This window comes from Gavialis gangeticus, unplaced genomic scaffold (assembly GCF_001723915.1).
Source record: "Gavialis gangeticus isolate Ggan-Ray unplaced genomic scaffold, GavGan_comp1, whole genome shotgun sequence".
NCBI classification, from domain to species: Eukaryota; Metazoa; Chordata; order Crocodylia; family Gavialidae; genus Gavialis; species Gavialis gangeticus.
Genome location: NW_017729033.1, coordinates 43,274,139 through 43,299,285, shown reverse-complemented (window position 1 = coordinate 43,299,285; position 25,147 = coordinate 43,274,139). Strand labels below are relative to the sequence as shown.

The window sequence follows — 25,147 nt, the reverse complement described above, 5'->3', positions numbered from 1 at the left end:
TGTAAATTCAAACAAGCACTGAACCTCACTAACCTCATCAACAGAAGCTAGCTTCCTACAGCCCAAAACACACCGAATGGACCCAGACCATGCCATGACAAGAAATGCAAAAACCTGCGAATGTATCTCCAGTATCCCCACAGTTACTACATCCCGCAACAGGACCATCACCATTCCTGGATCTTACAACTGTACCTCCAGAAACGTTATACATCTCATCCAGCGCACCAAGTGCCCTGATGGAAAATACGTAGGAGACACCCAGTAGCAACTGCACACCAGAATGAATGCTCACCAGAAACCAATACAGACAAGAATACCCAATTACCTGTGGGGGCACATTTCTCACAAGAAAACCACTTTCTCTCCAATCTCTGTCCTGATCTTCAAAGGGACTTTTCACAGATGGGTCTATGAACTTCACTTAATCTACCTCATAGATACAGAAACTCATGGACTCAATATAGACATTGGATTTATGACACACTATAACCTGCCTGACATTTGACTCCTCAGGCACCTCTCCACTTTTACTTGCTACATCTCCCCCTCCCCCCCCCCAGCCTGTCTCTCACCCCTTGATGCCTCAATTTACATTTTCACTGACTGGCTTGCTTGCCTGCATTCCAGCATCTGGCTTCTTTACTATTCCTTCCATCCAGGAAGAGCACACACACCAACTGCAGATGCTTCCTCAGCCTGATGAAGGCTTTTTAAACTGGAAAGCTTGCTAAGATATATTTCTCCAACTATTCAGTTGGTCTACTAAAAGATATCAGATTGACCCAAAGAACCTTGTCTGCCATGTGTGTTAAGGCAGAGCGGGTTGAGTGTAGCAGGGATGGTAGCCTGTAACAGGGGGCCTTCCTCATGCTGGTTATATCATGGCTCGCCCATCTGTTTCTGGGCCAACCACCTGCCCCTCTTTCATCTACCGTGCCTTGATGGAAAACCAATTCATATGTTACCCAGGTGGGAGGCTGCCCATTTAAGCCCCTGAAGTCTAGGGGTGAGATCTGTTCTGCAGCTCCATACCTTCCATACACTGCAGCCCATGCCTTGTAGATGGCATTGCAGGCAGCTAAGCCCACCTGGAGCCTTACAACTCCACTGCAATTGGCAAGCCTCAGGCCTCTCAAAGATCTTACAGGTCTGGGCTTTCCCTAGCCAGGACTATTCATGCTTGTGGTGGCTGGAGGTTCTCAGGCACTTCCTCTCTGTCTTTCACCAGTGAGACTTGTGGTCCTGGCATTTCCTGGGGGCTGCTGCACCACCAGCAGTCCCACCAGGCCTCCCAACCCTGACAGGGTGCAGTTTTAGGTCATGCCTGGGACCCCCTCCTTCCCTATAGCCCCAGCCCATACTTTCAAGTTCATCCTGGCATGGGAGCTCAGCAAGGAGATGTTCTTCCTCTGCTGGCTGGTCATACAGTGAATGCCGCCTCCAGCTCTGACAGCGGGGCACTAAATGGTTGTGAAACCAAACCAAATAAAAAAAGAAAATAGGAGTGAACGGAGTGAGGAGGGGGCAGCACTCCGTCTGCATGTAGAGCTTGGGGAGCCCCAGCAGTGGGAGGTTCACCTTCAGGAACACCAGCTGCTCTACCAAGTCAGGATCCAAGGAGGTGCAGTGGGGTGTCACAACATCCTCAGCAACGCTGAATACCCTCTTGCTTGGAATTCTGGTCAGTGGACAGGACAGGTGTTGCTAGGCAACTGTGGCCAAATCCTGCCACATGTGGCTGTGGCTTGCCCAATAGGTCAAGCGGCTCCATGTCCTCTGCAAGATAGGTAGCCACCAAGGACTCAGCACTACCTCCCCGATGCTGGGGTCTCGTACCGCTGGACCCCAAATGGAAGCCATGCCCTTGGCCCACGTTGGCAACACCTGTAGTGGAGGAGACTGGCTGATGGATGGAGTTCTGGCACGGGAAAGTGGATCCCCTTCTTCTGTGTTTCCCTGCCTCTGCCCTCCTACCTCCCTGACTCTGTTCACGAGCATCTCCATTCAGTGATCAAGGGTTTTGCTGCTGCAGATGCTCCCCTTCACTTGGGTTGCACATGCCCACCAGCATGTGGACCGTCTGGACTGCAATGAATCCAGCTGTTCCTTGATGCCCTCCCTCAGCCGCTTCACCAGTGCCTGTACCGCGGGTGACAGCAGTTTGCCCCAGCCAGGAACATCGATCCCCTGGAACTTCTCCATTTGGTTCTCCAGTTCCCTCACTATGGGGATCACCTGCGTTGAGGATCTTGATGGCCTTGAGGAATGGTTTGAGGACCACCAAGATCTGGGAGATGGTATTCTACTCAGCTTTGTTAAGGGGGCTGCTGATCCCAGTCTCCCCAAGCAAGGCCATCTGTTGGATGGTCTTTTGTTGCTCAACCAGCCTTATGAGCATCGGGTGTGTGGAGTTCCACCAAGTCTCCGCATCCTGAATGATTTTGTACTGTGGGTTGCTCAGCTCTGCTTTTTTGTCCCGCATCATCTTGCTCCCCTTAATGCTGCCGTGGAAGTAGCCCACCACCTTCCTGCATTTTGAAAAGAGCTTGGTGGTAGTGATGGCACCATCACTGGCAGCCCTTTCCCCCTCCAAGATGTCCCTGACTATAAGGTGGAACTTGTGTGCCACACAGCGGATGCCAATGAAGTTGGCATCACGGACTGCCTTGACCATATTGGCCCTGTTGTCGGTGACTGAACCCGTGGGTGAGCTTGCCCTGCCCAAAAAGCCACCCCTGCACAATGCGGTTTATGGCCCCCATCATCTCTGTTGCTGTGTAGGATTCAGCTGTCGCTTCCACTTAAAGGAGAGCCCACCAATGGCCTGACTGTTCGCACCAGTGTCCTGTGAGGGGGAGGTAGGCATGATCTTCAGCCTGGCTACTCCAGATGTCTGAGGTGATGTGCAAGGCCACCTGTGGATCTGCCTTGTGTTGCTCCTCCCTCAAGTTCTCCCTGCATGCCTTATACAGGAATGACACCACCGTCCTGCTGAAGGTGGTGCAGGCAGGCATGTGGTATGATGGGGCCACACAGCTGAGCTGTCTGAACCCTGGCCGCTCAACTAAGGAGAATGGCTGGCCATCCAGAGCAAGCATCTCCCCAGTGCTCTGGGTGACCTTGCTTGCCTTTGGAATATGCCCCCCTTTGTGTCCGCTTTTCTACCACTGGTGGTCCAGGGTGGCCTGCCTCTGCTTCTGGGGGATGGGGGCTTTGGAGCGAGAGGGGGACTTCCTTTTGGGCATGCTCCTACTGCTGCCATCCTGAGGAGGAGCAAGGGGGGTGGTGGATCTTGAGATGCATCAGCATCCATAGTGCTGAAGTGTTTTGCCTTCTTTCCCCAGCTGGTCTTGCTTCGGCAGTGCTGGCAGATAGCTCATCTGGGTTCATTTGCCAGCTCAACATGACCCGACCCCACACCACACTGCCCCCTTGCTTCTGGGATGCGGGTGGGGATCCTGCCTTATCCCCCACCTCAGCAGGCAGAGGCACAACAGCAGGATGAGCTGACTCAGCTGAGCCACTTGCCTCCACAACCTCAACCTCCTCCAAAGCGCCAGGTCTCCTTCTCTGGAAGGCAGTAGGGGAACTTTCAGGGGTGTGCAGCACAAACCTGGATTCCTCTTCCTTCCCCAGAATTTCCTTGGCTATGTCACTAAGCTCCCCTTCTTCCAGATACAGCTCTTCTTCTGGCATTGGGAGGCTCACGCTGGGAGCTGAAATTGGGGTGGAGGAAACTGTCATGTTGGTGCTGGTGGCTGTTTCTGGTGTTAGTAGAGGTGGTGTAGGTGCAGACACTGCCCCCACCTCTTTGCTGCCACTAGCAGCAGAAGCTTCATGCCTGGTATGAAAGAGGGTGCGTCTGAGTTTTGGGGTGGGGGGAAAGGGGGTGAAACTTACAGCTCTCCCTCTGCCCTGTCTCACTCCCCTTCCAGAAGACCTGGCACCTGCCTTTCCAGCACACTTCATGTTTGGCGTGCTGGAAAGTGTGTGTGTAATTTGTGTTGTGCTTTCCTGCTCAGTGATGGATGACACACTGCCAGGGAAAGAGCAGTGGTGGGTGTCGGGTAATCACCAAGGCCCGTGGACCGTGCAGGCACTGCCTGCACGTCGCCTAGTGTATCCTCACCTTTAACTGGGGTGTCACACGCGTCTGCTTCTCCTGCCACGACTTTGATGTTAATGGAGTTGGTTCAGATGTCCAACGAGTGCAGTCCAATTATGAGTCTCACCGGCGTCCCGTAGGTCCCGAGTTTCTGAGGGCTCTGGCACCCTTACACCCTCGCCCGTTCTACCGGGTTGGTGGCTGACTGTCTGGTCCGGCCACATATCCACACGTCCACTCAGATGATCCACAAAAGGAAAATAAAAATCAAAACAAACACTATGACCGAGAGGGTTCCCTTGATCGGAGTGGCTGCTCCAGCCATCTGCAGCCGTCTTCCAATACCCACTTGCCCTCCGAGAGGTCGAACCCCCTTCTTGGCCTTCGAAGAGCCCCCTTGGAGGGCTTGATCAGTTCCCCTTTGTCACAGTTCAAGCTCACTGTTGAGCTGCACCCCTATTACAGGGACTACGGTTCCCAGAGTCCAATTTTGCCCTTCTATTAGGGTCTTTACGGTACCCAGCTCCGGCCAAGCTCCGGCCACTCCCAGGTGGTAAATAAACAGTTCTGTGCCCCGCAAGGGCCACCAGACTGTGTTCAAAACCCTCGCTGGGGCTTTGCCCTTTGCCAGAGGTTCCTACCAGCACTTAGTGTTGCTCGTAGCATCCTTCGCAGTGTGCGGCGGTGGCGTGCTCCGCCTCCTCCACGTCCTCCTTCCGGTTCCGCGTTGCTCCAGCTTGTCGGTCCTGGCCTCTCTTTTATGCCGGCGAAGGAAGTATCGGCCCCTCCCTCCTCCACACACCTGGGTAAGGGGGATTTCTGCCTGGCTCCTTGGGGCTGCAGACCTGGGGTCACTGGCCCTCTGCTCAGTCTGGGAGCCAAGGAGCTCCTTCTCTCCCTCACAGTGGGAAAAAGAAAGAAGAACAAATGAAAGGATTTGGGGGAGGGAATTAGTTGAAAGGGGTGAGCAAGTTGTAGCCACTCTTTTCCCACAAGGGTAAGTGGGAAAGGATTGGCTACAACTTGGTAGCAAGAGACTACCAGTACCTACTGCTACCAAGCAAGCCTAGACCTTTCAGATGCTGTGTGCTGTACTGCTCATGCTGCGAGAGAGACAGCTGACAGAAAAGGCAGAGAGAGAGCTTGACACAGATCCTTATATGTTGTTTCTCTGTCCCTCCCCTAGAGCACTGTGATTGGTCTTTCCCTGAGTTCCCTCCCATAGTCACTAACCAGCTACAGATGTCAATATCAGAGCAGTCCTTCCTCCCCACCCCCAAGTTCATCTTAGTTTCTGTTTGCCTGCAAGCTTGCCTCAGAAACTCTGAAACATTCCCAAAACCTTTTGGATGCTTTTGTTTAGTTTCAGAGATGTTTTGGAGCTTTCTGTTTTGATTTGGGTTCGGTGATTCGGCTGCCAAAAAGGCATCAGGGGTGGTAGGATGAATGAATTCCAGCCAGCTACTGGCTACAGAAGTCTGCCATTTGCAGCTTATGAGTTGCATGTGGAACCTTACTGGAAGATGTGTAAAGATAATACCACTCTAAGAACTCCAGTTAATCTAAGGTAAGAAACTTTTCTTTTAAAGAATTGCTTTGTAGGATTTGAAAAGAAAGTGATGAAGAGAATTGGAGCCTATCTTACTAATTTTTCTAAACATTACTATTAAAAAAATTTTTTGTTGAGTTTGTAAGTGTTTTTGAAAATAAGTTTTCTAGAAGCACTTAGGTTTAAAATATTAGTTTTATCAGAATTATCTATCACAATTCGTTGTCCTGGTATAAATGGTATATAAAAGCACATCATTTCACTGTACATTTATGGACATGAATTCTAAAAGTGAATATAAAAATCTGTGTACTTGTAGCTGAACTCTTTATAACAGGGTGTCAAACTCACTCCAGGCCCTGGACTGAATCCAGACCTCAGTGGCTCCCCCTGCCCTGGATCCATGAAGCCACACTTGGACAGTACTGTGGATCTGGAGGTGTTAGGCTGCATGGAGCCACCTTTGTGCAGCATGGAGCTGGGAGCTTGTGTCTGCAAGGAGCTGGGGACATGGAGCTCTGGCCAGGCAGTCATGGAGCCAGGGACATGTGGTGGCATGGAGCTGCATTCAGCCAGATCTCCATGTCATGCTTCTGGCTTCTTGTGGATGCATGTCCCTGGCTCCATCCTACATGAACGTGGCTCTGTACAGCTGCACATCCCTGGGCCCCTGCCTACCACATGGCCCTGGGATGGCCAACCGGCCAGAGCTCTATGCCACTGGGCAGTGGCACAGAGCTGAGAACATGGTTTTATGGAGCCCTGTTCATGGAGCTGCATGCCCCTGGATCCATAACGCTGCCCAGTAGTGCAGAGCTCTGGCTGGTCGGCAGTGTCAGGGGTCTGCAGCAGTACAGAGTCAAGGGGCACTTTGGCAGTTCACTGTATTATCAGTAGGCTGGATGCAGTTGTTCTGCAGGCTGTATATTTAATGGCCCTAGGGCAAGTCCAGATGAGTGTGCATGTGCCTCTTGCCCCATCTGAAATCCCTTTGAGATGGGGCAAGAGACACGTGCGGGGAGAAAATTAGACCCCTGGATATCCAGGGGTCTAAAAATAACAAAGTTTAAAAAAGCAGGACAGGAGGCAACTGAAGGCTGGTTCCTCCATGGAGACACTCTGGCTGCCAGAGCATCTCCATGGTTGGCTACTTGCCAGGTCAGCTTTTTGTACTTCAGGGGCCAGGACAAGGCAGCTGTTTATATTGCTGGGAACAGCACAGGTGCTGGCCCCAAGGTCTGGCTCCCCCTGGCTGCAGATCCGGGTGGAACCAGGCAGGGATATTTTGCCTCAAGTGGCACAACTTGCTTCTCAACAAAGTGCATGTCCAAGCATGTGTGCTGAGGCAAAAAGCCCCGGCTCAAATTTGCGCTGCTTATATTTGAGCTGCTGCAAGCGCACGTGCTTGCATGTGTGGATGAGCCCCTGTTGTCTTATGTGACATCTCTAAACACTTCAGGTAATGCGTAGATTGCATATATTAATACCAGGTTGTAAACTGTATTTTTTTTTAAACATTACATTTATAACATTTTTAGGAGTGATGAAATATCTTAGATTTTTACGGTGTTCCATAAAATCTATAATTTATTGTACTAACCATTTATGGGTGACCATCTAACAGCCTCCACAGAGAAAATACTAAATTTGACTGACTAATTTGTTCATCATACTCCAGAGAGTGATTGACTCTCTGAACAAAGATTTGGTTATTCCAGCATGCTATTTTACTCGTAATGTAAAAAATAAAAACAAAAAGCAAAACAAACAAACAAAAAAACCTATGGAATTTGTAATATTTATTTAATTTATTTTTAATACAAACAGTTGAAGCTATGTTCTATGTGGTTTTTCTACTCCATGTTGAGTAGTTCTTCTTTCTGGATGAACCATAGGTTTGTTCAGAAAAGCAAAAAAAATGATAACCTCAGACTTATAATTCAAGTACAAATGCTGCCAAGGCAAACCCTAATGTCTTTACTTGTTGTTTCCTGATTTTTGTTCACTTCTGTTTAGAAATCTGCGTTTCATTTTGCTTTTTTTTTTGCTGTTGCTGTAATGTGTTGGGTTGCAGTGGCAGAGATTGTCAGGCTGCAGAGGTGCGAGTTTGAACGCTTAAGATTTGTGTTAAAAGCCTCCCTCAATTGACCCAGCTAGATGTGAATTGGGTACCTGGTTATTTGGGTGAGGGAGGGACAGGTGGCCAGATGTGATGCTGGTTCTGTCACTCCTTTGTCTGGTCATGGCTACAGAAGCTGCCTTAACTGCACTATTTTTATGGGCTGATAGGTTCAGGTAGTTTTTTTATGCTGTTGTATGTTCTATTTTTCAGTTACATTTACTATTTTAATTGTTTGAGGTTATGGTTAATTTGATTTCTCTTCCCTCACTCCTGAATGTGCAGTATATAATTAAGGCCATTATAGATTCAGAGTGTATTTAACCTGAATATTTTTGGATGGTCAAGGTGAGTCCCTACCATGTTTATAGATGCCCTCAAATTCTGTCAGAATCTAGATTGAAACCTTTTGTAAATCTAATAAATATACAGGCTTTCATTTTCCCAGTAGAAAGTCCTACAGGAGCCACTTCTACCTGGTTGGCGTTGGGGTTTTTTTTTCCCCAGAACTGCTGGTTTTGGTCTGAGAGAAACAATGTGAACTCTTTTTTTGTTTGTGGTTTGTACCAGGAGAGTGGCAGTTCTTTTGGTAGAAATGTAATGTAATGTAATGCTTTTACTTGGCTTTTGACAACACCAAACTTTCTTGCTAATTTTTCCCCATAATTTGGTAAAACTGTTACGGAGCATTAAATAGATGCGAACCTCTACTCTGCCTTCTAGGTGGCAACAAATTCAGTTTTGCTTTTCAAATGCAAACTTACTCAATTTGGCCTCCCTCCAGCTGATTCCCTAGCTAGGAATATTGGAAACTGAAAATTAAATGGATAGTTCACTGTAATATATTTTTAACTTTGCTAGAGTCCTGTGAGCCGTATAACACCTGCTCAAGAGTCTATACTACTTTTTTCCAACTTGCTCCGTCACAGAAAATGATTTACATATAAAAGCTAAAGAAAAAGAGGGCCACATAACTTCAGTGTCTGTGATACCGTGCCTTGGTTGCTTTCAAAAATGTTTCTTTGTACAGACCATTAAGTTTTTCTCTGTTTGTTTCCTCCAGAGATCCACCAAGACTCATAGAATCATAGAAAATTAGGGTTGGGAGGGCCCCAGGGGGTCAGCTAGTCCAACCTCCTGTTCAAATCAGGATCATTCCCAACTAGATCATCGCAACCAAGGTTTTGTCTAGCTGGGTCTTAAAAACCTCCAAAGATGGAGAGTCCACAAGTACTCTGGGTAACCTGTTCTAGTGTTTTACTACCTTCCTAGTGAAAGAGTTTTTCCTAATATCTAACATAAACTTCCCCCACTGCAGCTTGAGATTATTGCTCCTTGTTCTGGTAGACTCAAAAGTGTATGTCTGCATGCAGTGCCATACAGAGGTATCTGTGCTAGCTTTGGTGCAGAAGGCAGTATAGCCATGTTAGCATGGCACTCTGCCCTACATATTAACCCAGGCGGAGTGCTGCACTAATGCAGCTGCACTGATACCTGAACTATCTTGTGTGTTGTGCCATATAGACATAGCCAGGTATCTCAGAGACTTTGGATAAAAAATATGTTTAAGTGATGTATTTAGTCTTTCATATTTTTGGAGTCATAAATACGTGTAGTGATTGTTATGTCTCAAAGTGAGCCACCACGGTTCCAGGATTCATATTTGGTCAACCCTTCATTTCTACACTTTCTAGTTCCCTGTCTGCTGGGCAAGTGAAATAACACTTCTTCACTGTGCTTTTTTCTGCCAGATTACAAGGGATGGGATTTTCTGGTATTTTACCTTTAATCATCTTGGCAACTGAAATGCGTGCAAAATTGCATCTGGCCCCCTGGGGTACCATGCTTTCTAGGGTGCTGCATAATATTAACGCTGTTATGATTGCAGAAATGGTTCACAAGATAAAACCAGAGATTTCAAATAGGAATTCATAATGTTAAAAAGATTCCAGCCCATTTTGGTCTTTCTCAGTTCTTTGCAAGAAACAAATTGCTCTATTATTTTTCTGTAGTAAAAAAAAAAAAAAGAGTTGACATATTCCAAGTGTGCCTTGAATTTCTGAGATGTGTCTTGAGTCTGGAAAGATTGAGAATCAGTTTTCTAGATGCTGCATCAGATTTTTTTTTAATGATTTTGCCCTCACGTGCTTAATTATTTGGATCTGCTTCCCAGTAAATAGTTCTAGAATTTGCTTCTGGTGTCATTCAGAATTAAATTGATTTGCTTTTTTTTTAATTCACTACTGGCCCAGGCTCTCAATAGGAGTAAAAATAGACAAGACTGATTTTAATGTGGTTCAGTTTGGGAAGGTTCTGAGAAGTAACAAAGGCACTGGAGCTCTCTAGAAATTGGAAGAGAACCCTCTGTTTAATTTTACATTCTCTTCATCTTTAAAAGTTCTCTTTGCAACCACAGGAGGCATAAATTATTTTTTTTAAGACAGCAGCCATCTAGGAGAACTTCCTATTTGCTGTTGTTGAGGAGTTTTCAGCCTCTGGAGATGCAGTGATGAGGCTTCTGATTTGACTTGGCGTCAGTATTTACCAAATTATTTTTAACACTTGGCTTCATTAAAGCTTATAGAAATAACCTATTTTTAAAAGACAAATATTATCAAAGTTAAATGTAGTTTTGGAAATGCTCTTGTAAATGAAAATAAGCAAGCATAACTGGCCTTGAAAAATCACAAATAGCATGCTGAATATTTTCTAGTGATGTTTTGAAAACTAATTTATTTGGAGAGGAAAACAAATTTTGTTGCAGAACAACAGAGGAAGTTAAATGACTTCCTCACTTGTTTAGCTAATAAAACGATTGCCATGGAAACCGGAAATATGTTTCCATTTTCAAGGGCATGCTGCAAATGATAACTCGTTAAAATATTTCTGAAATCACATATTGAAACAGTAACTGTAAATAATAGGTGTGCATGTTTGTATTATAGCATGGATGGGCAGTTACTTGGGCTAGAGGGGCTGTGGGCCAGATAAAATCCCTTGGCAGGCCAGACCCGGCCCATGGGCTGTATTTTGCTCAACCATATATTTTAGAACTTATAATATTCAGTGATAAAATTGTTCATATAAATATGGTAAAATGCCCTTTTTAGTTCACTTGGACTTTAACATTTTAAAACCAGTCTAAGAAACTGAGAGCTTTGCAAATGTATGCAATAATACACTCCTTTTGAGTGTATTTGTCTCTCTGGATAGTTTGAGTTTGTGTCATAATATCAACCTGACACCTGCTGAAATATTATGTTGAGCAGGAATTTGGACATACGTGTATTCTGTCAAAATGTGAATAGCACAACAAAAATGACTTATAGTACCATACCCACTTAAACGGTGCATTAATATAATTTGGCAGCTACTGCTTTGTACCGTTCTAGATGTCCTTGCAGGTGGAGCCTAAACCTTTCATCCACTCCATCTTCCACTTAAAAATATGGGAGCATATCTGTTTGAACTACAATAAGTAATAATATATTACTATTTACTGCAAATAAGTAATCCAAAAAAAATCACATGAGCCACACAGGATAGATCAGGTTCTGGAGAGAATCATTTTTTCTGTAGTGTTATAGTCATGGAAAAAATAGATATAAATTATAAGCCAAAATTTATACTGCAGCAGAGTTTTAAATGCTATACTGCTGGCAGCAATTGATTGAGTATAAATTTGACTAAAGTTTGCTGGTTTCACAAGCAAAAGCTTGTGAAGATTCTTCCATTGCAGGCATTGCTTAACATTGGTTATTTTAAATGTTTTTTGTCCTTGTGGAACAATATACATATCCGATTTCAAACAGCGAACAAGTATAAAAATGTAATTCTACATTTCCTTCAGGAAGCTAAGCCCAGAGAGTTCACTGACCAAAGTCATCTTTTTCTGCAGCTGGCGTGTCAAACACATGGAGGCCACTGGAAACTTTGTGATGGGGAGACATGGCTTGCTGCAGAATCCTGGGCCTTTGGACTCTGGTGGACATGGTGATTGGCAGTAGGAGGGCATGTGAGGGCTGGTAGAGCCCTGGTTGACCTCTGGTTGCTTTGCCTGTTGCCACACTGCTGCCCTAGGTCCTTTGCTGCCAGTCCTGTTCCTACCTGATGTTGGAGCTGCCATTCCATGACCCATGTCCTGTGCTGGAGCTAGAGCTGCTGTCGTGGCATAGGTCATGTGGCAGCAATAGCTTAGGCATTGGCACAAGGCATATGGTGACATCTGGAGCTCCCAGGTCAGAGCTGGTGCTACTGCTGCATACCCCGAGTCAGAGCTGGAACTGCCACCACTGTGTACCGTGTTGGAGTCCTGTGGTTGAGATCCAGCCCTGGCACAAGGCAAGTTTGATGCCTCTGTCTTACAGCTTGTGGTTGATATTGAGTAGAAATGTGAGTGAGTGTCTAGCAAGTAATTTAGTAGAGGTCCTCTATGCAGGTGTATTAACAGCATTCTGCTACAGTAGTAGGACCATTATATTTTACCTAGTTTCCTCTGTTTTTATGTAACCCTATGACAAACTTTTTAGTTTAAAGGTAAGTTTGTAATTTAAGGTTACCAAATGCTAATCCAAGGAGCATGTACATTAGTAATAACCAGCTATGGTTAACCGTATAATTATGATACCAATCTTTAATGAATATTCCCAAACTGGGTGTTAAGTAACATTTAGACTTAATTCTGACTCTATTCTGGAATGATATTCCAGTCAAGACCTGACTATTATATCTCTTCATAAAAAACAGATCTGTCTCATTAGGAACCACTGTGGCTAGCATTGCTTTAATATTAATCATGCTTCTGGTGAGCAAACACTACTCTATTTTATAGCCATACACATTTCACAGAAAGACAGGTATATTTTACAATTTTTCATTTAGTCAAACAACACACACAAGTCCTTAATCCTCCTTTCTTTACTTGGCATCTATGATACATTTACCGTCTTTAGGAAACAGGAAACTATCGCTTCGTTTGTAAGTGATAAATCTACAATAGGTTTATATTTGTAAGTCCCTCTTTATTTACATAAGTAAATTGCCTAAACCTAGATCACTGTCTCAAGATAATGTTTAAATCTTATGGGCTAATAAGTAGCTAACTTAAAAGGGAAGACTAAAAAATAAATTTAGGAAAGATTGTACAGACAAAAAATTTCAGTGAGGCCCATGCTATGCTTGAGGTTAAAATTGTAGTTAACCATAGGAGGTTTCATAGTTTTTTTAGGGGCTGGAAGGAACCTTATATATCATTGGGTCCAGCTCCCCTGCACCTGGGGGCAAGACTGCTGGGGTTAGATGACCCCAGCAAGATAAGCATCAAGATACTTTTTGAAGATTGCCAGGGTGGGTGACTTTACCACCTCTGGGGGGGGAACCTGTTCCAAAACCTTGGTACTTGACTTGTAAAGAAGTATTTTCTTATGTCTAATCTGAAGTGATCTTCAGTTAGGTTGTGCCTGTTGTTTCTAGTCATCCTCTGGCGGGCCTTGGTGAATAGTTGTTCTCCCAGGCCCTGATGTATTCTCCGTATATACTTACAGGCTGCCACCAAGTCCCCTCTGAGTCTTCTCTTCTCCAGGCTGAACAGTCCCAAGTCTTTCAACTTCCCCTCATACGACCTGGTCTCTAGGCCTCTAACCATGTGCATGGCCCTCCTTTGGACTCTCTCAGGCTTCTCCAAATCCTTCTTGAAGTGCAGCGCCCAGGACTGGATGCAGTACTCCAGCTGCAGTTTCACCAAGGCTGAGTAGAATGGGAAGATGACAGCTTTAGCCTTGGTCGAGATGCCTCGATAGATGCATGCTTGCGTTTGATTAGCTCTGCCAACTGCAGCATTGTATTGGTGGCTCATGTTCATTTTGTTGTTTGTCATGGCACGCAGGTCTTGTTCACTTGTGGTGCTGGCTAGCATAGCACTGCTGAACCTGTAAGTGTGTTGTGGATTATTTCTCTCCAGATGGAGCACTTTGCATTTCTCTGTATTAAACAACATTAGTTTGAGGTCTGCGTATCTTGCAAGCCTGTCCAGGTTGGTCTGTAATGCTATTCTGTCCTGGAGCGTGATCACATTCCCCCATAGCTTGGTGTTGTTGATAAACTTTGCCAGTTTGCATTTAATACCTGAATCCAAATTGTTGATGAATGTGCTGAATAGCACTGGTCCAAGTACTGAGACCTGAGGGATGCCACTGGTCACTTCCTGCCATGATGACTCAGTCCCGTCATTACTCAGGTTATTTCTGTATTTTATTTTTCTGAGTGCATAATGTGCATTGACCTAGCAGTTATTCAAGTTCATTGTTAGCTAGTAGTTTTGTGCGTGTGGTAACTTTAAAAAAATTTTTAAATCTTGAATAACATAAATGTTGCATGGAAGGTAGCAGAGGGTGAGAATGTGGGGTGAAGTAGGCTTAGAAATGAAAATGTAGCTTTTTGAAAAGCATGAGAGTTATGAGGTTGTCAAGGAAGAGGGGACAACTGGTACTGGTGAAGAGAATAGGAGTTGGGAATGGGGCATAAGTAGAGGTGTGCCAGTACATCGGTCCGTATTGTATCAACACTGATGAAAGGAAAATTGACATTATTGGGAATCGGCTTTTTTGTCTGATGTGGCCGATAATGTCACCGATTAAATGCTGCTTGCATGTGCACAGCTGCAGCATGCACGAGGCCAGGAATGCAGCCCAGTAGTGTGGAGAGCAGAGTCCAGCTGTAAGTCTGTTGGGGGGAAGGGGTGGGAGGAGGAAAGGGGCATGGAGGGGATGCAGATTGAGGCCCCTATGGTGAGGGCGGGAGTGGGGCTGAGGCAGGGGCAGGTGCTGCCCAGCTGGGGCCAGGCATGGGACAGAGCTGCGGCTTGTTAGGGGTGGGAGGTGGCTCTTGCTGCTACATGCACTGCTGGGGGTGGCACAAGGGGCACATGCCCCTCGGATCTGCACTCGGGGTGAGTGCAGGCTGCCTGGTGTAGCCTGGGAGACCCCTGGGCTCTTCCCAGCGGAGGGGCTGGGCCAGGGCTGTGTTTGGGAGTGGGCAGCAGTGGTGCTGGGAAGGGGGGCTAAGGGGTGGGCTACAGCCACCCCAAAATTTGCCATAGTCCCCCAGTAGCCCTGGCCTCAGCCTGCAGTGGCAGCCCACCCTTGCCCTGTGCAGATCTGGGGGGCATGTGCCCCCCATACGTTCCCCGGGGATGTGCACAATGGTGAGAGCCACCCTGCTCTCTGGACAAGCCGCTTGCAGCTCTGTCCTGTACCCTGTGCAGCCCTTGCTGGGCAGCACCTATCTGTGCCCCAGCCCCACTCCCTTCCTTACTGCGGGGGCCTCGATCTGCCCCCTCTGTCCCTTCCCTTTCTCCCCCCCTTTCTCCCCCCCTCCCCAAACAGACTTACCAGCTGCCGGGCTTGCATATCGGCAGTCACATAGGTATCAGTCAATATGGCTCATTAATTATTGGCCATTGATATCGGCCCAAAAGATCTTTATTGGTGCACCTGAATGTTACATGAAAGATAAATGTTCTTGGGATGTTACATTGGTGCAGCAGAATGTTACATGGAAGATAAAAAGGCTTTGAAGACGGAGTGTAAGCGTGACATTCTTTGAAGGTGGTAGGACAGACACGGATGGTGGCAGGAGGATTGTGGTTTGGGTTCTCCCATGCCTTTAAGGGAAGTATTTACTTGATGTTATTGATTATAGAAAGAATAGTTTGTACTAGGGTTGTCAAACTTAGTTGATCTCTGAGCTGAATACAACTTTGGGACCAGTGGGAGCAGCATTAACTTCCACAGATGCTTGAGCTTTTGTGTTGGGTCAGGGAGTCATGGGGGATAACATGGCCATTTCTTGAATAACACGGCCATTTCTTGTGCCACTGAGAAGAAAAGTGCATGTTTGTTGATAGTGTGCTTTTCCCAGACCCTTCATATGTTACTGTGCTTGGTTTGTAAGCTCTTTTGGGCACCTAATGTGGGGAAACAACATGTGCTTTTGTTGGGTCTTCAGACCACTGCTAGAACTATAAAGGTACTATGCCTTTAGGAATTTTACTATATTTTGACACAAGTATCATTTTTTTTAAATCTCATATTATTTAGGAGGGGAGGGGGGAGAGAAAATAAAAACGTGTTAAACCTTACTGTTTTCCTAATTAGAAATTCTAACATCTTACTTTTTTTTTTTTCAGGATTCTGAGCAACAATAAAATAACAGAGTTGAAGAATGATTCCTTTACTGGATTAAGCCTTCTTGAAAGATTGTAAGCCCTACTTTTAAAATCATTTTCATTGACTTGATGTTTTAAAATATCACATTAATGCGTATAAATAGTTATAGTTGAATAATTTATGTATGTAATTGTTCCCAATGAAACTTAAATTAACATTGTCCGTTGCTAGAGGAGGAGTTTTACAAAAGCAGTTTTATGAGACCATGTTAAAAAAAATTGTGTGGATGTCAGCCAGCCCAGTGCTTCATAGAAAATGACAAGAAAATTCATGACTGCCTAGTTATAGTGTCATTCTGAGGTAATGTTGGGGCATAGTCTCTGGGAAGCTGTTTAGACTACAGTGATGTCACACTGAGTTTGCCTTATTGTTCTTTCCACTGGCATTCATAGTCAGAAAGGACAAAAAGGCAAAAGCTGGCAAAGAAGAATGTGCTTGGGAAAAGGTATGGTTCTTTGTAGCATAAAGGGGAGGAGAAATTAATTTCTTTTTACCGGGGAGGCAGATGAGAAAGACGGTCTGCTTGGGAGCTTCCTTTTGCAGCCTGAAATTCCCCTTTTCCGTTAAGATTCAGTATCATCTTGTGCGTGGTAGCTGTTTTACAAAGCTCCCGTGTTTGCAATCCACTGTACATGTTCTTTTTATGGCAATAAAATAAGAGTGGCCTTCAGCAGTAAAGGGGTAAGGTAGGAACTACTTGTCTAGATAAGAGGAAGCACCTTAGCTCTCTTTTGAGTGCACTGCCCTCGCGGGCAGTGCCAGTGCATGCATAATGATGATCAATTAGTGAGGCAGCAGGCCAGGGCTGGTAGGGTAGAGGTGAAATGTTAGAAAAACAGTGATTTTTCCAGGCTAATTGACTCGAAAAGTAGCTGGTACCATTTTCTTTTTACCTAGGAAGAATTCTGTAGGATTGTTGGCTTTAGGTAAATTTAGAAATGCCTTGTGCAGCCTTTATGCAGATTACAAAAATATTGCAAAGGGAGCAGAAGGAAGATTGAATGTGTGGTACTCTTCAGACCAAGTAGAGGAGCTGACTGTCCTCAACAAGTTTAGAGAAATTGCTGAGCGTGCCTAGACAACAGAAATTGTGGAAAGGGTCGTTTATCAGAAAAGAGTTCCTTATGCCTTGAATTAATAGAGGAGTCTTGTAAAAAATTTCCAGCAAGTGCTAGCACTGATTTGGCTCCTACGGTGTTAGCAATGTTAGGAGCTGTAATGTAAAAGACTTGCTGGTTGCTGACAGCATGATAACCATTTTGTCATATAACTGCTCAGAAGGGTTCCAAATTATAGTATTTATAGCTCCTGGCCTGTGTATAGTAGGATTTCAAATACCAGTGGAATATTTTGAGCTCTTGCAAAATTTCTCTAACTTAAACTAAATTTTAGAAAAGTATCAGAGAAGAATTCTATTCAGTTATCTACAAACAACTTTTGGTGACTTATAGGTGAGCTGACTGTAGACTAGAAAATCCAAATAGAGAAGCAAACATCTGGAGAAATGAAAGTTAACTTCAAAAGTGAAAACTGCCTGATTAATAAGGAAAAACAAGCATCTTGACTAAAAAGAAGCAAGGATGAAGTCCTAGTTTTACTGAAAGCAATAGCAAAACTCTTCGTACTTAAGGGGGACCAGAATTTTAACCTAAATGTCACAGCTGCCAGAACATTGCTTCTGATGCCTTTAGCCTGAAAGAGAAGTCTAACCCAACAGTCTGGATATTTGATTTAACTTACTAAGTGGACAGTTACACACAAAATAGAAAATGACAGTGTTATAAAAAATATATAAGCAAGAAAAAGCTTAGCAGACAACAGCTATGTTTATATTTTTTTATTTGTAATATTGAAGCTATACATTTTGCTAGCCCAGTAATCGTATGACTGTTAACCTTATTCTTCTCATTTGTTGCCTTTATTTGTTATACTTACTTTGGATCTTTCCTTAGTGTACCCTTTGAACTTGAAGGCAAGTTTGTCTGTCTTTGTGCTTGGTCAGAGGTTGATGGTGCAAACCCTGACCCTGACTGTGTTGCATTATATTCATTGTAATTGCAATTGTAAATTGGTGGTGGGTAAACAAACAGTCAGTCATGGTAGCTTATCACTTTCTACAAAGTGATGTGACTAATATCTGTCATATCTATTTCCCATATAATTCCCTCCCCAGGGAAGAACTATATAGGCAATAGAATGTTTTGTTCTGGAAGGAGTTTGTTGGTACTGGTGCTGTTCTTTTTCTTTGAGATGCGTGTTTTAGCAAAGGTGAGTGAGAAGTTCATTTTACTTTTGGAATACAAGTTTGTGAGGTCATTTGTTTCTGTGGGAGTTTGTACCACAGTTTTTGGTTGCCTCCCAAGTAAGATCTACTTCTCTAGCTTTATCTGTATTGTAAAAAATGCCATTATCCCTGAGAAGCAGTGTTATTCACCACATTCCAGTCTTCATTGCAGAGCTTGGGAAGCTTTCTTAGATGCTTTGGGCCCAAGAGATAGGGGTAGGCAACGTTTTTGCCCGGAGTGACAAACCACAATGTAAGGTGCTGCCAGCATGCAAAAAAAACCAAAACTGGGTTGGGGGCACATGGCAGGATGCACTATATATTAATATAATTAATAATTATAAATGTTGCTTTTTTACAGTAAAATATTAAACCTGGTGACAGTAAATACAACTTCATATACTACCCTTGTTGTGTAATCTTTTTTTGCTAAGTACGCTGTGATGAGAGACAGAAAAAAGAGAGAAAGATGGGAAGAGAAAGAAATAGCAGAAGAGAGAGAAAAAAGAAAGGGAGAAAGAAAGAGGCGAGAGAAGAGAACCACTTGCCATGGTGGTGGGGGCTGTAGCTGCTATGGAGGCCCCGGAGCATCAACTTAAAAAACCCCCCAAAAATTAACCAATTTCATCTGCACACCTCCTGGTGTGCCGAAGCAAATGTCTTCACTTGCCAGTAATTGGTGCAAATGCCGGGCTGGGTTGCCTATCTCTGGTCTGACAGGTGGTTATTGACTAAACATTGCCAAAAGCCGTTACCAATTTTCAAACAGGAAGGAGTCTTATGTCTAGGTTAGGCATGGTGATTTGTTTGAAGCTTGCTCCCAAATTCTAGTCTTAAGTTCATTAGAATAAAAACAAAAATTAGAGTAGTCTTCCTTCCCATGAAAACAGACAAGTGAACAAACTGATTTATAGAGGTTATGGTTTTCCATAAAAATTGCACTCTTGGGATGAATTTTACTTGGATTTAATTCTTCTCTCCTCAAAAAGACTTTGAGTTTAAATTATTTTTATAGCGCCTTTTTTGAAAGGAAAAGAATGAATAATTTCAGTAAGTATTGCTTATATTTTCAGATTTTAAAATAAGTAATTAGGAAGGTATGACAAAGTAATAATAGAAAATAAACCGTACTGTGTTGTGTTGCTATACATCAGTGGTTCTCAAACTCATTAGACTTAAGGCACCCCTTGGAAAATGCCACCTCTTAATTTTCACTCATTTTTTGCCTACAGAAAAATAGCAGAATAATTCTTCTGTTACTACTATAGATTCTGATATAGATTATACACATGAATAGTTACACTTTATAAAGTTAGTCATTTATTTCTAATGAAACTTCCTAACAAATTATAATTTAGTGTAAGCATGAATTATTTCTGTTCAAAGACTCTTTTGGGCATGTCTACGTATGCTGATTTAAGGGGCTTTAGCCCAATTTAAGGCACATTAAGGACATGCGTCTATACGTGCACACCCTTAATGCTGTTTAAAAATGGTGATTTTAGGCTATTCACACCTAAATTTGATACCTGCAAAATTTAGGCATGAATAGCTGAAGTGCATTAGCACACATGTAGATACGTTAAGGTGTGTTAACACTGTGTGCGTTAAGTCCCACCTCAGTCTGCACACACCATGTTAATGTGCTTTAATGCATGCACATGTAGATGTGAGCCTAAATCATCTGCGTGTACATTAAACTAATGTACATTAAATTTAGGCATGCCTAAATGCACGTGCAGACATGCCATTTGTTTTATTTTATTGCAAGATGGACAAGTTTTCTTCTACCTTCCTTCAATCTGTGCAGTTAACTTGATATAGAAATTACAATTGTGTCATGAAAAGGAATAATATGTTGAATAAATTTTAAATACTTTATAGTTGCCTTTGCCGCTGTAAGAGTGGCATTAGTTGTAGTTGACCCATAGGCAGCTCTCTGGTTGTGGATTACCACCATACATTTGGCAGGCTGGAGCTGGCCCATGGAGCCTGAGGAGTGGGAGGGGGCATTGCCCATTATGAGTCTGGGTGGTGGGGCCCATGCTGCAGCTGGGAGTCAGGCAGTGCTGTGGCAAAGAAAAGCAGTGGTCGGGGGGCAGTAGGGGCCTCATACAGGCATTCAGTTTCTTCTGGGAGATTTGGGGTGGAGGGCAAGAGCGAGCATGTTTCTTCATATTTAACAGAGTATTCGGAGGTGCATTATAGTTGACCTGGGAGTATGCTTGAGGCAGGGATCAAACAGGGCAGAGATGAGGTTTATTGTTGAAAGTGATCTCTTAAGTCTAAATTTCCTGTTTTAGAGTTTAGACACAATCCACACTTTGGAAGAGCAGGGAGGCATCAGTAGGCAACCTTAACCTTACAAAGGTTATTTGCCATTCATGCTTCTCAGAGCCAGACACAGAATGTGTGTTTCACTGGAATTTTCTAGCTGTGACCACACATCATTCTGTGATTGTAATATATCATTCTTACAGTTATTGTAAACAATTTTGGGGCAAGGTGATTCTTTAGTTGGTGCAGATGCATTTTATTGTACAGCACTGTGTATGTTTACATTGCTTAAGAATTAATTAAGTTTGTGAGGATATTTCCCATTCTGTCTTCCGTATCCATATTGTTCTGCAGAGAGGAAGAAATATAGGCAGTTAAAATAATTGGACATTTAAAAAATACTCTCATATTTTTGTGTTTTGTTTTATTTATTTGTAAACCTTTTCACACCGTTTCAGATTAGGGAATCTTGCCTTCATTTACTTGAATTATAAAGGTAATATTTCACCATTATGTTTTAGATGGTCTCCTTATCATGGGGCTTCCAGCATCTTGATCTGTTGTACATATGCAGTTTCATAATGTTTTGTTGTGCTTGCTGTTTCATTCTTACTGCAGTAAAAGATGAATAAGTATTTCTACCATAAAACATACTTTAGAAGCTTGTAATTTGACCACAAACTCTTTCCCTTGGTTAAAACCATATAAAAATTCCAAGTTAAATTTGAGGGGTGAAAATCGGTCAACTTATTTTAGTTGAGGCAAGTTCATTCAAATACATTCTTACTATATATTGCTTAGGAAAGGCTGTGTTTAAAAATACTCTATCTCAGGTCAAAACTTAAGTGTGCTTACAAGTTCTTGCGTTTGCACAGGAAAAACTTGTCTCTTGAGTGAAAATACATCTGCCATCTATGGGAGATCCACACACCAGAATGGAAGTAGACTACAGCGTGGAATTTCTATCAGTCAGCCTTTACTCAGCAGCTAACAGACATCAGGATGTCCATCTACATGTCTCACCAAACACCAGTATCAAAAAGTGATAACCCTAGATCCTGGTTGCGAGTGCTAGATTCATTTTAATGGCAATACTCAGACCTAGAAGGATTTTTGTTTCTTCCTTGCCATTGATACAAGCTCCCTTCCCTATTCAAAATTAAATTACCTGACTTGGGGGCTGATCTATCATTTACTCAGATCTTGGGACGTTCTAATTGCTAGACTGGCATTTGAGTAGAAACAAACGCAAAAAAGAATAGTACGGTAATTATTTTTTTACTATTTTAATTAAAATTGAATTGTGACTACATAATTTGAAACAGACTAGGTACCTCCTAAATGTGTGCTTTACTATGGAGTAGACTGATTAGCTCTGCGATAAAATGTCACAGTCTACACATGCCTGGGCAGCCCAGCCAGTGGGAGGCCAGCCCCTCTGCCACTGCCACCCGGAGCCTGGGACTGATTTTGATTTCCAGCCCCTCCCCTCCTTTTCCCCACCCTTCCCTGTGCTCCCAGGGCTGCTGTGCCCCGGTTCAAATTGCTGTGGTCCTGAGGGTGCACATGTAGACACTGGGTCTGGGAGCAGTTGTCTCTGGCTTGAAGTGCCGCAGAATTCGTTGCATCATGTTAATTTCACATGTAGATGCACCCATTGTTCTGCTGCTGTAATCTAAACCACATTAAAGTGAAGATTATAACATTTCCTGTTATGTCATATCTTTACTTTATTAATTTTATTGCTCCAGCATATATATTCTTTAATGCATAATCACTAGTTACAATCACCCACCCATACTTCCAATAATCACTTAGAAGTGAAGACCAAATAAATGTTTAAAATAATATGGTTTATTTAGAAATTATGTTTATTTGCGGAGCACATTTCACTTGCTTCTAAGTTTACTCTGTCTTTCAATGTTTGGGGAAGCTGAAGAGAAAAGTACAATGGTAATAAGCTGTTCAGGAAGTTGTAAAACATTAAAGGAAACCCTATTATTGTTCCGGGATTGGTCTGGGTATGGGCCAGCAGGCTCCAACAGTGTATAAAAATATTTTTTTTTCCTTTTAAAAACAAAAGCTTGCTTCTGTCAGCTAATGAGACTGAGTGAGCTCCAAAACTGCTCTAAATATTTAACTCTGCAAGTAGTTTAGGAAAATATTTAGCTAATTATTAACATAGGGAACAAGAAGATCTCTAAGCCATAAAAATAGCTATTGTACAAAAATAGTTACTGAGTTTCTTTGCTCTTACCTTTTAATTTAATAGTCCATTCAGTAAAATGTATTACAATAATCTACTTATTTGTAGACCCACACCTATTATGCACTTCCTTCTCTATTTATCCTATCCCTGTTTCTTATTTTCTCTCATGTTTGTACCCCCTTGTTGCACTCTTCCATGCAACTCCCATTCCCTACATTTTAATCTGTTAAATGATCAGCAATAAATAGTTAAATTAGAAATTAAAACATTGTTGGGCTTTAGATTTAATATCTCAGTACCCCGCACCTTCATGTAGGAACGTATGCTGACCTGTGCTTAAGACAGAGGCACATCGTGGTGTGGGACTCAGGAAGTTCCTGGGGCCCCACACCCTCATGCCAGGATCCATGATGACCCTTGCCTTTGCCTAAAGCATAGTTCAGTGCAGATCGAGGCATGGAGGCACAGGGTGCTGGGAATTCCTTGGGTCCTGTGCTGCCTCTTGCCAAAACCTGCACCAACCCATGCTTTACATGGAGGCACAGATCAGTGGGTCCTAGCGTCCATTCACAGGGCATGAGAGATTCCCTGGATCCCTGCTGACCTGGGGCTTCGTGTAAAGCCTTGGTTGGCATGTGTCCCAACAAGGAGGCACAGGACGCTCGGTCTGGGAATTCTTAGTGTCTAAACTGGATCCCACTGACCCATGCTTCACGTGGAGGCATGGGGCAGCAAGAGACAGGGGAATACCCAGGCTAAGGGAATACACTGCCCATTGTCCTGCATTGGGCAATGTGTGTTTCACCCCCAAAAATAGATCATCTGCAGTGGGACACATCCATCCACAGGTTGGTTTATTTCAGTTAGCAGTGTCTGTTTTTACCTTTAGTTCTATCTGATGCCCTTCAGTTCTACCTGATGTCCTATCTGCTGAAAGTGCATGCCCTTCTGCCTGAAAGTATTTTGATTTTACAAGGATAAAGGAGGTTGGAGGGAACTGTGGGAGGTCATCTAGTCCAACCTGCTGCTCAAAGCAGGTCCATCCCCAACTAGATCATCCCAGCCAAGGCTTGGTCTTGAAAACCTCCAAGGATGGAGATTCCATAACCTCTCTAGGTAACCTGTTCCAGTGTTTTATTACTCTCCTAGTGAGAGAGTTTTTCCTAATTTCTAACCTAAAGTTGTCCTATATTTTTTGCATAAGGCCACCAACATCTGTGATGGTTTCAGCATTGCCTTAGCTAAATTATGTTTTGTAAAATTTAAGATACTTTTCACATAAAATATAGGGCAGTGCTTCTCAACTTTTGCAGTCAGAGCACCCCTTTCTCACTTCCTTGAATGTGGCAGTATCTCCGGTGCTTTCTTTAGTTTGTCTTTCAGTGGCTTTGTGTAATATAAGCCCCAACAGATGCTTCTCAGAGTTGTTTGTGAATATTGGTCCATTCAGGACATAGCTCTAGAAGTACTCTGATTTACTTTACCTTAGTGTTTGTGGATAGGGTAAGAACTGAAAGTATATGATGGAAGACTAAAAGTTAAAATTTTACTATAACAAAAAGGCAGGCATATTTGGGTATGGGGTTTTCTAAAGCTTGTTAACTCTTCGTTGAATTTAACATAATCATGCGTTTCTCAAAAAAACTGAAAGTTCCCTCATTAATTTGATTCATCTTGCTCCTTTTTATGATTGATATTTTTATGTACTGCATGTTTATATACATTGCATTTGCATAATGATTTATTAGACTTTTTCAGTGTTTTGTGTGTAGTAGTTATCCCTTAGAGAAAAAATGTCAGTTACCTAGGGGATACTTTAAATAATGACATTACCTCAGTTTTTGTAAAATGTTAGATTTTTCACCAGTAGTGTGTGTAGTAGCTCACATACTGAGGCTACCGTATCTATATTTAAGGGAAAAGCAGCAAATGTATAGGTGTTGCTTTTGTAACAATACATTGTTTAGGTGTTGCCTTTGTAACATTACATTGTTAGTTAACTCATACTTTATTGTAGAACTATTTCTGATATTTAGGCTAAACAGTCAATTACTGTAAGAGTAAATGAGCCAAAGCTTCAGGTACCAGCAATATGACTTTAGCAGTTGTTTAAAAATAAAAATAGTGAGTTACCAGGATTCTTTTTTAAGTAATGACTGACTAAAGGGGTCATCACCAGGGAGGGCTATTCTGCAGTTGCTCGGGGATGTAGGGGGGTAGTTAGGAAGGCCAAGGCAGAGATGGAACTGGGACTAACTTCCCAGATTAAGGACAATAAGAAGTCCTTTTTTAAATACATAGGGGGTAAAAAGAAGGTCCCGGGTAATGTGGGGCCCTTGCAGGACGCGTTGGGAAATTTGGTCGTCACACCAGACG

General features: G+C 43.3%; 2 protein-coding genes across 2 annotated transcripts in view; one reads left to right on the top strand and one right to left on the bottom strand.

Moving 5' to 3' along the window:
* The window catches only part of LOC109303625 (cytosolic beta-glucosidase-like), a 154,714-nt gene extending 150,967 nt beyond the window's left edge, over window positions 1-3,747 (bottom strand). The window contains 1 exon segment of the mRNA XM_019525824.1: window positions 3,617-3,747. Within this exon segment, the coding sequence (XP_019381369.1) occupies window positions 3,617-3,747 (131 nt within the window).
* Window positions 3,748-5,550: 1,803 nt separating this feature from the next.
* ADGRA3 (adhesion G protein-coupled receptor A3) overlaps window positions 5,551-25,147 on the top strand; it is a 104,042-nt gene continuing 84,445 nt past the window's right edge. The window contains exons 1-4 of the mRNA XM_019525823.1: window positions 5,551-5,675; window positions 11,627-11,769; window positions 12,015-12,117; window positions 15,962-16,033. Of these exons, the coding sequence (XP_019381368.1) occupies window positions 5,551-5,675; window positions 11,627-11,769; window positions 12,015-12,117; window positions 15,962-16,033 (443 nt within the window). The remainder of the gene's footprint in view (window positions 5,676-11,626; window positions 11,770-12,014; window positions 12,118-15,961; window positions 16,034-25,147) is intronic.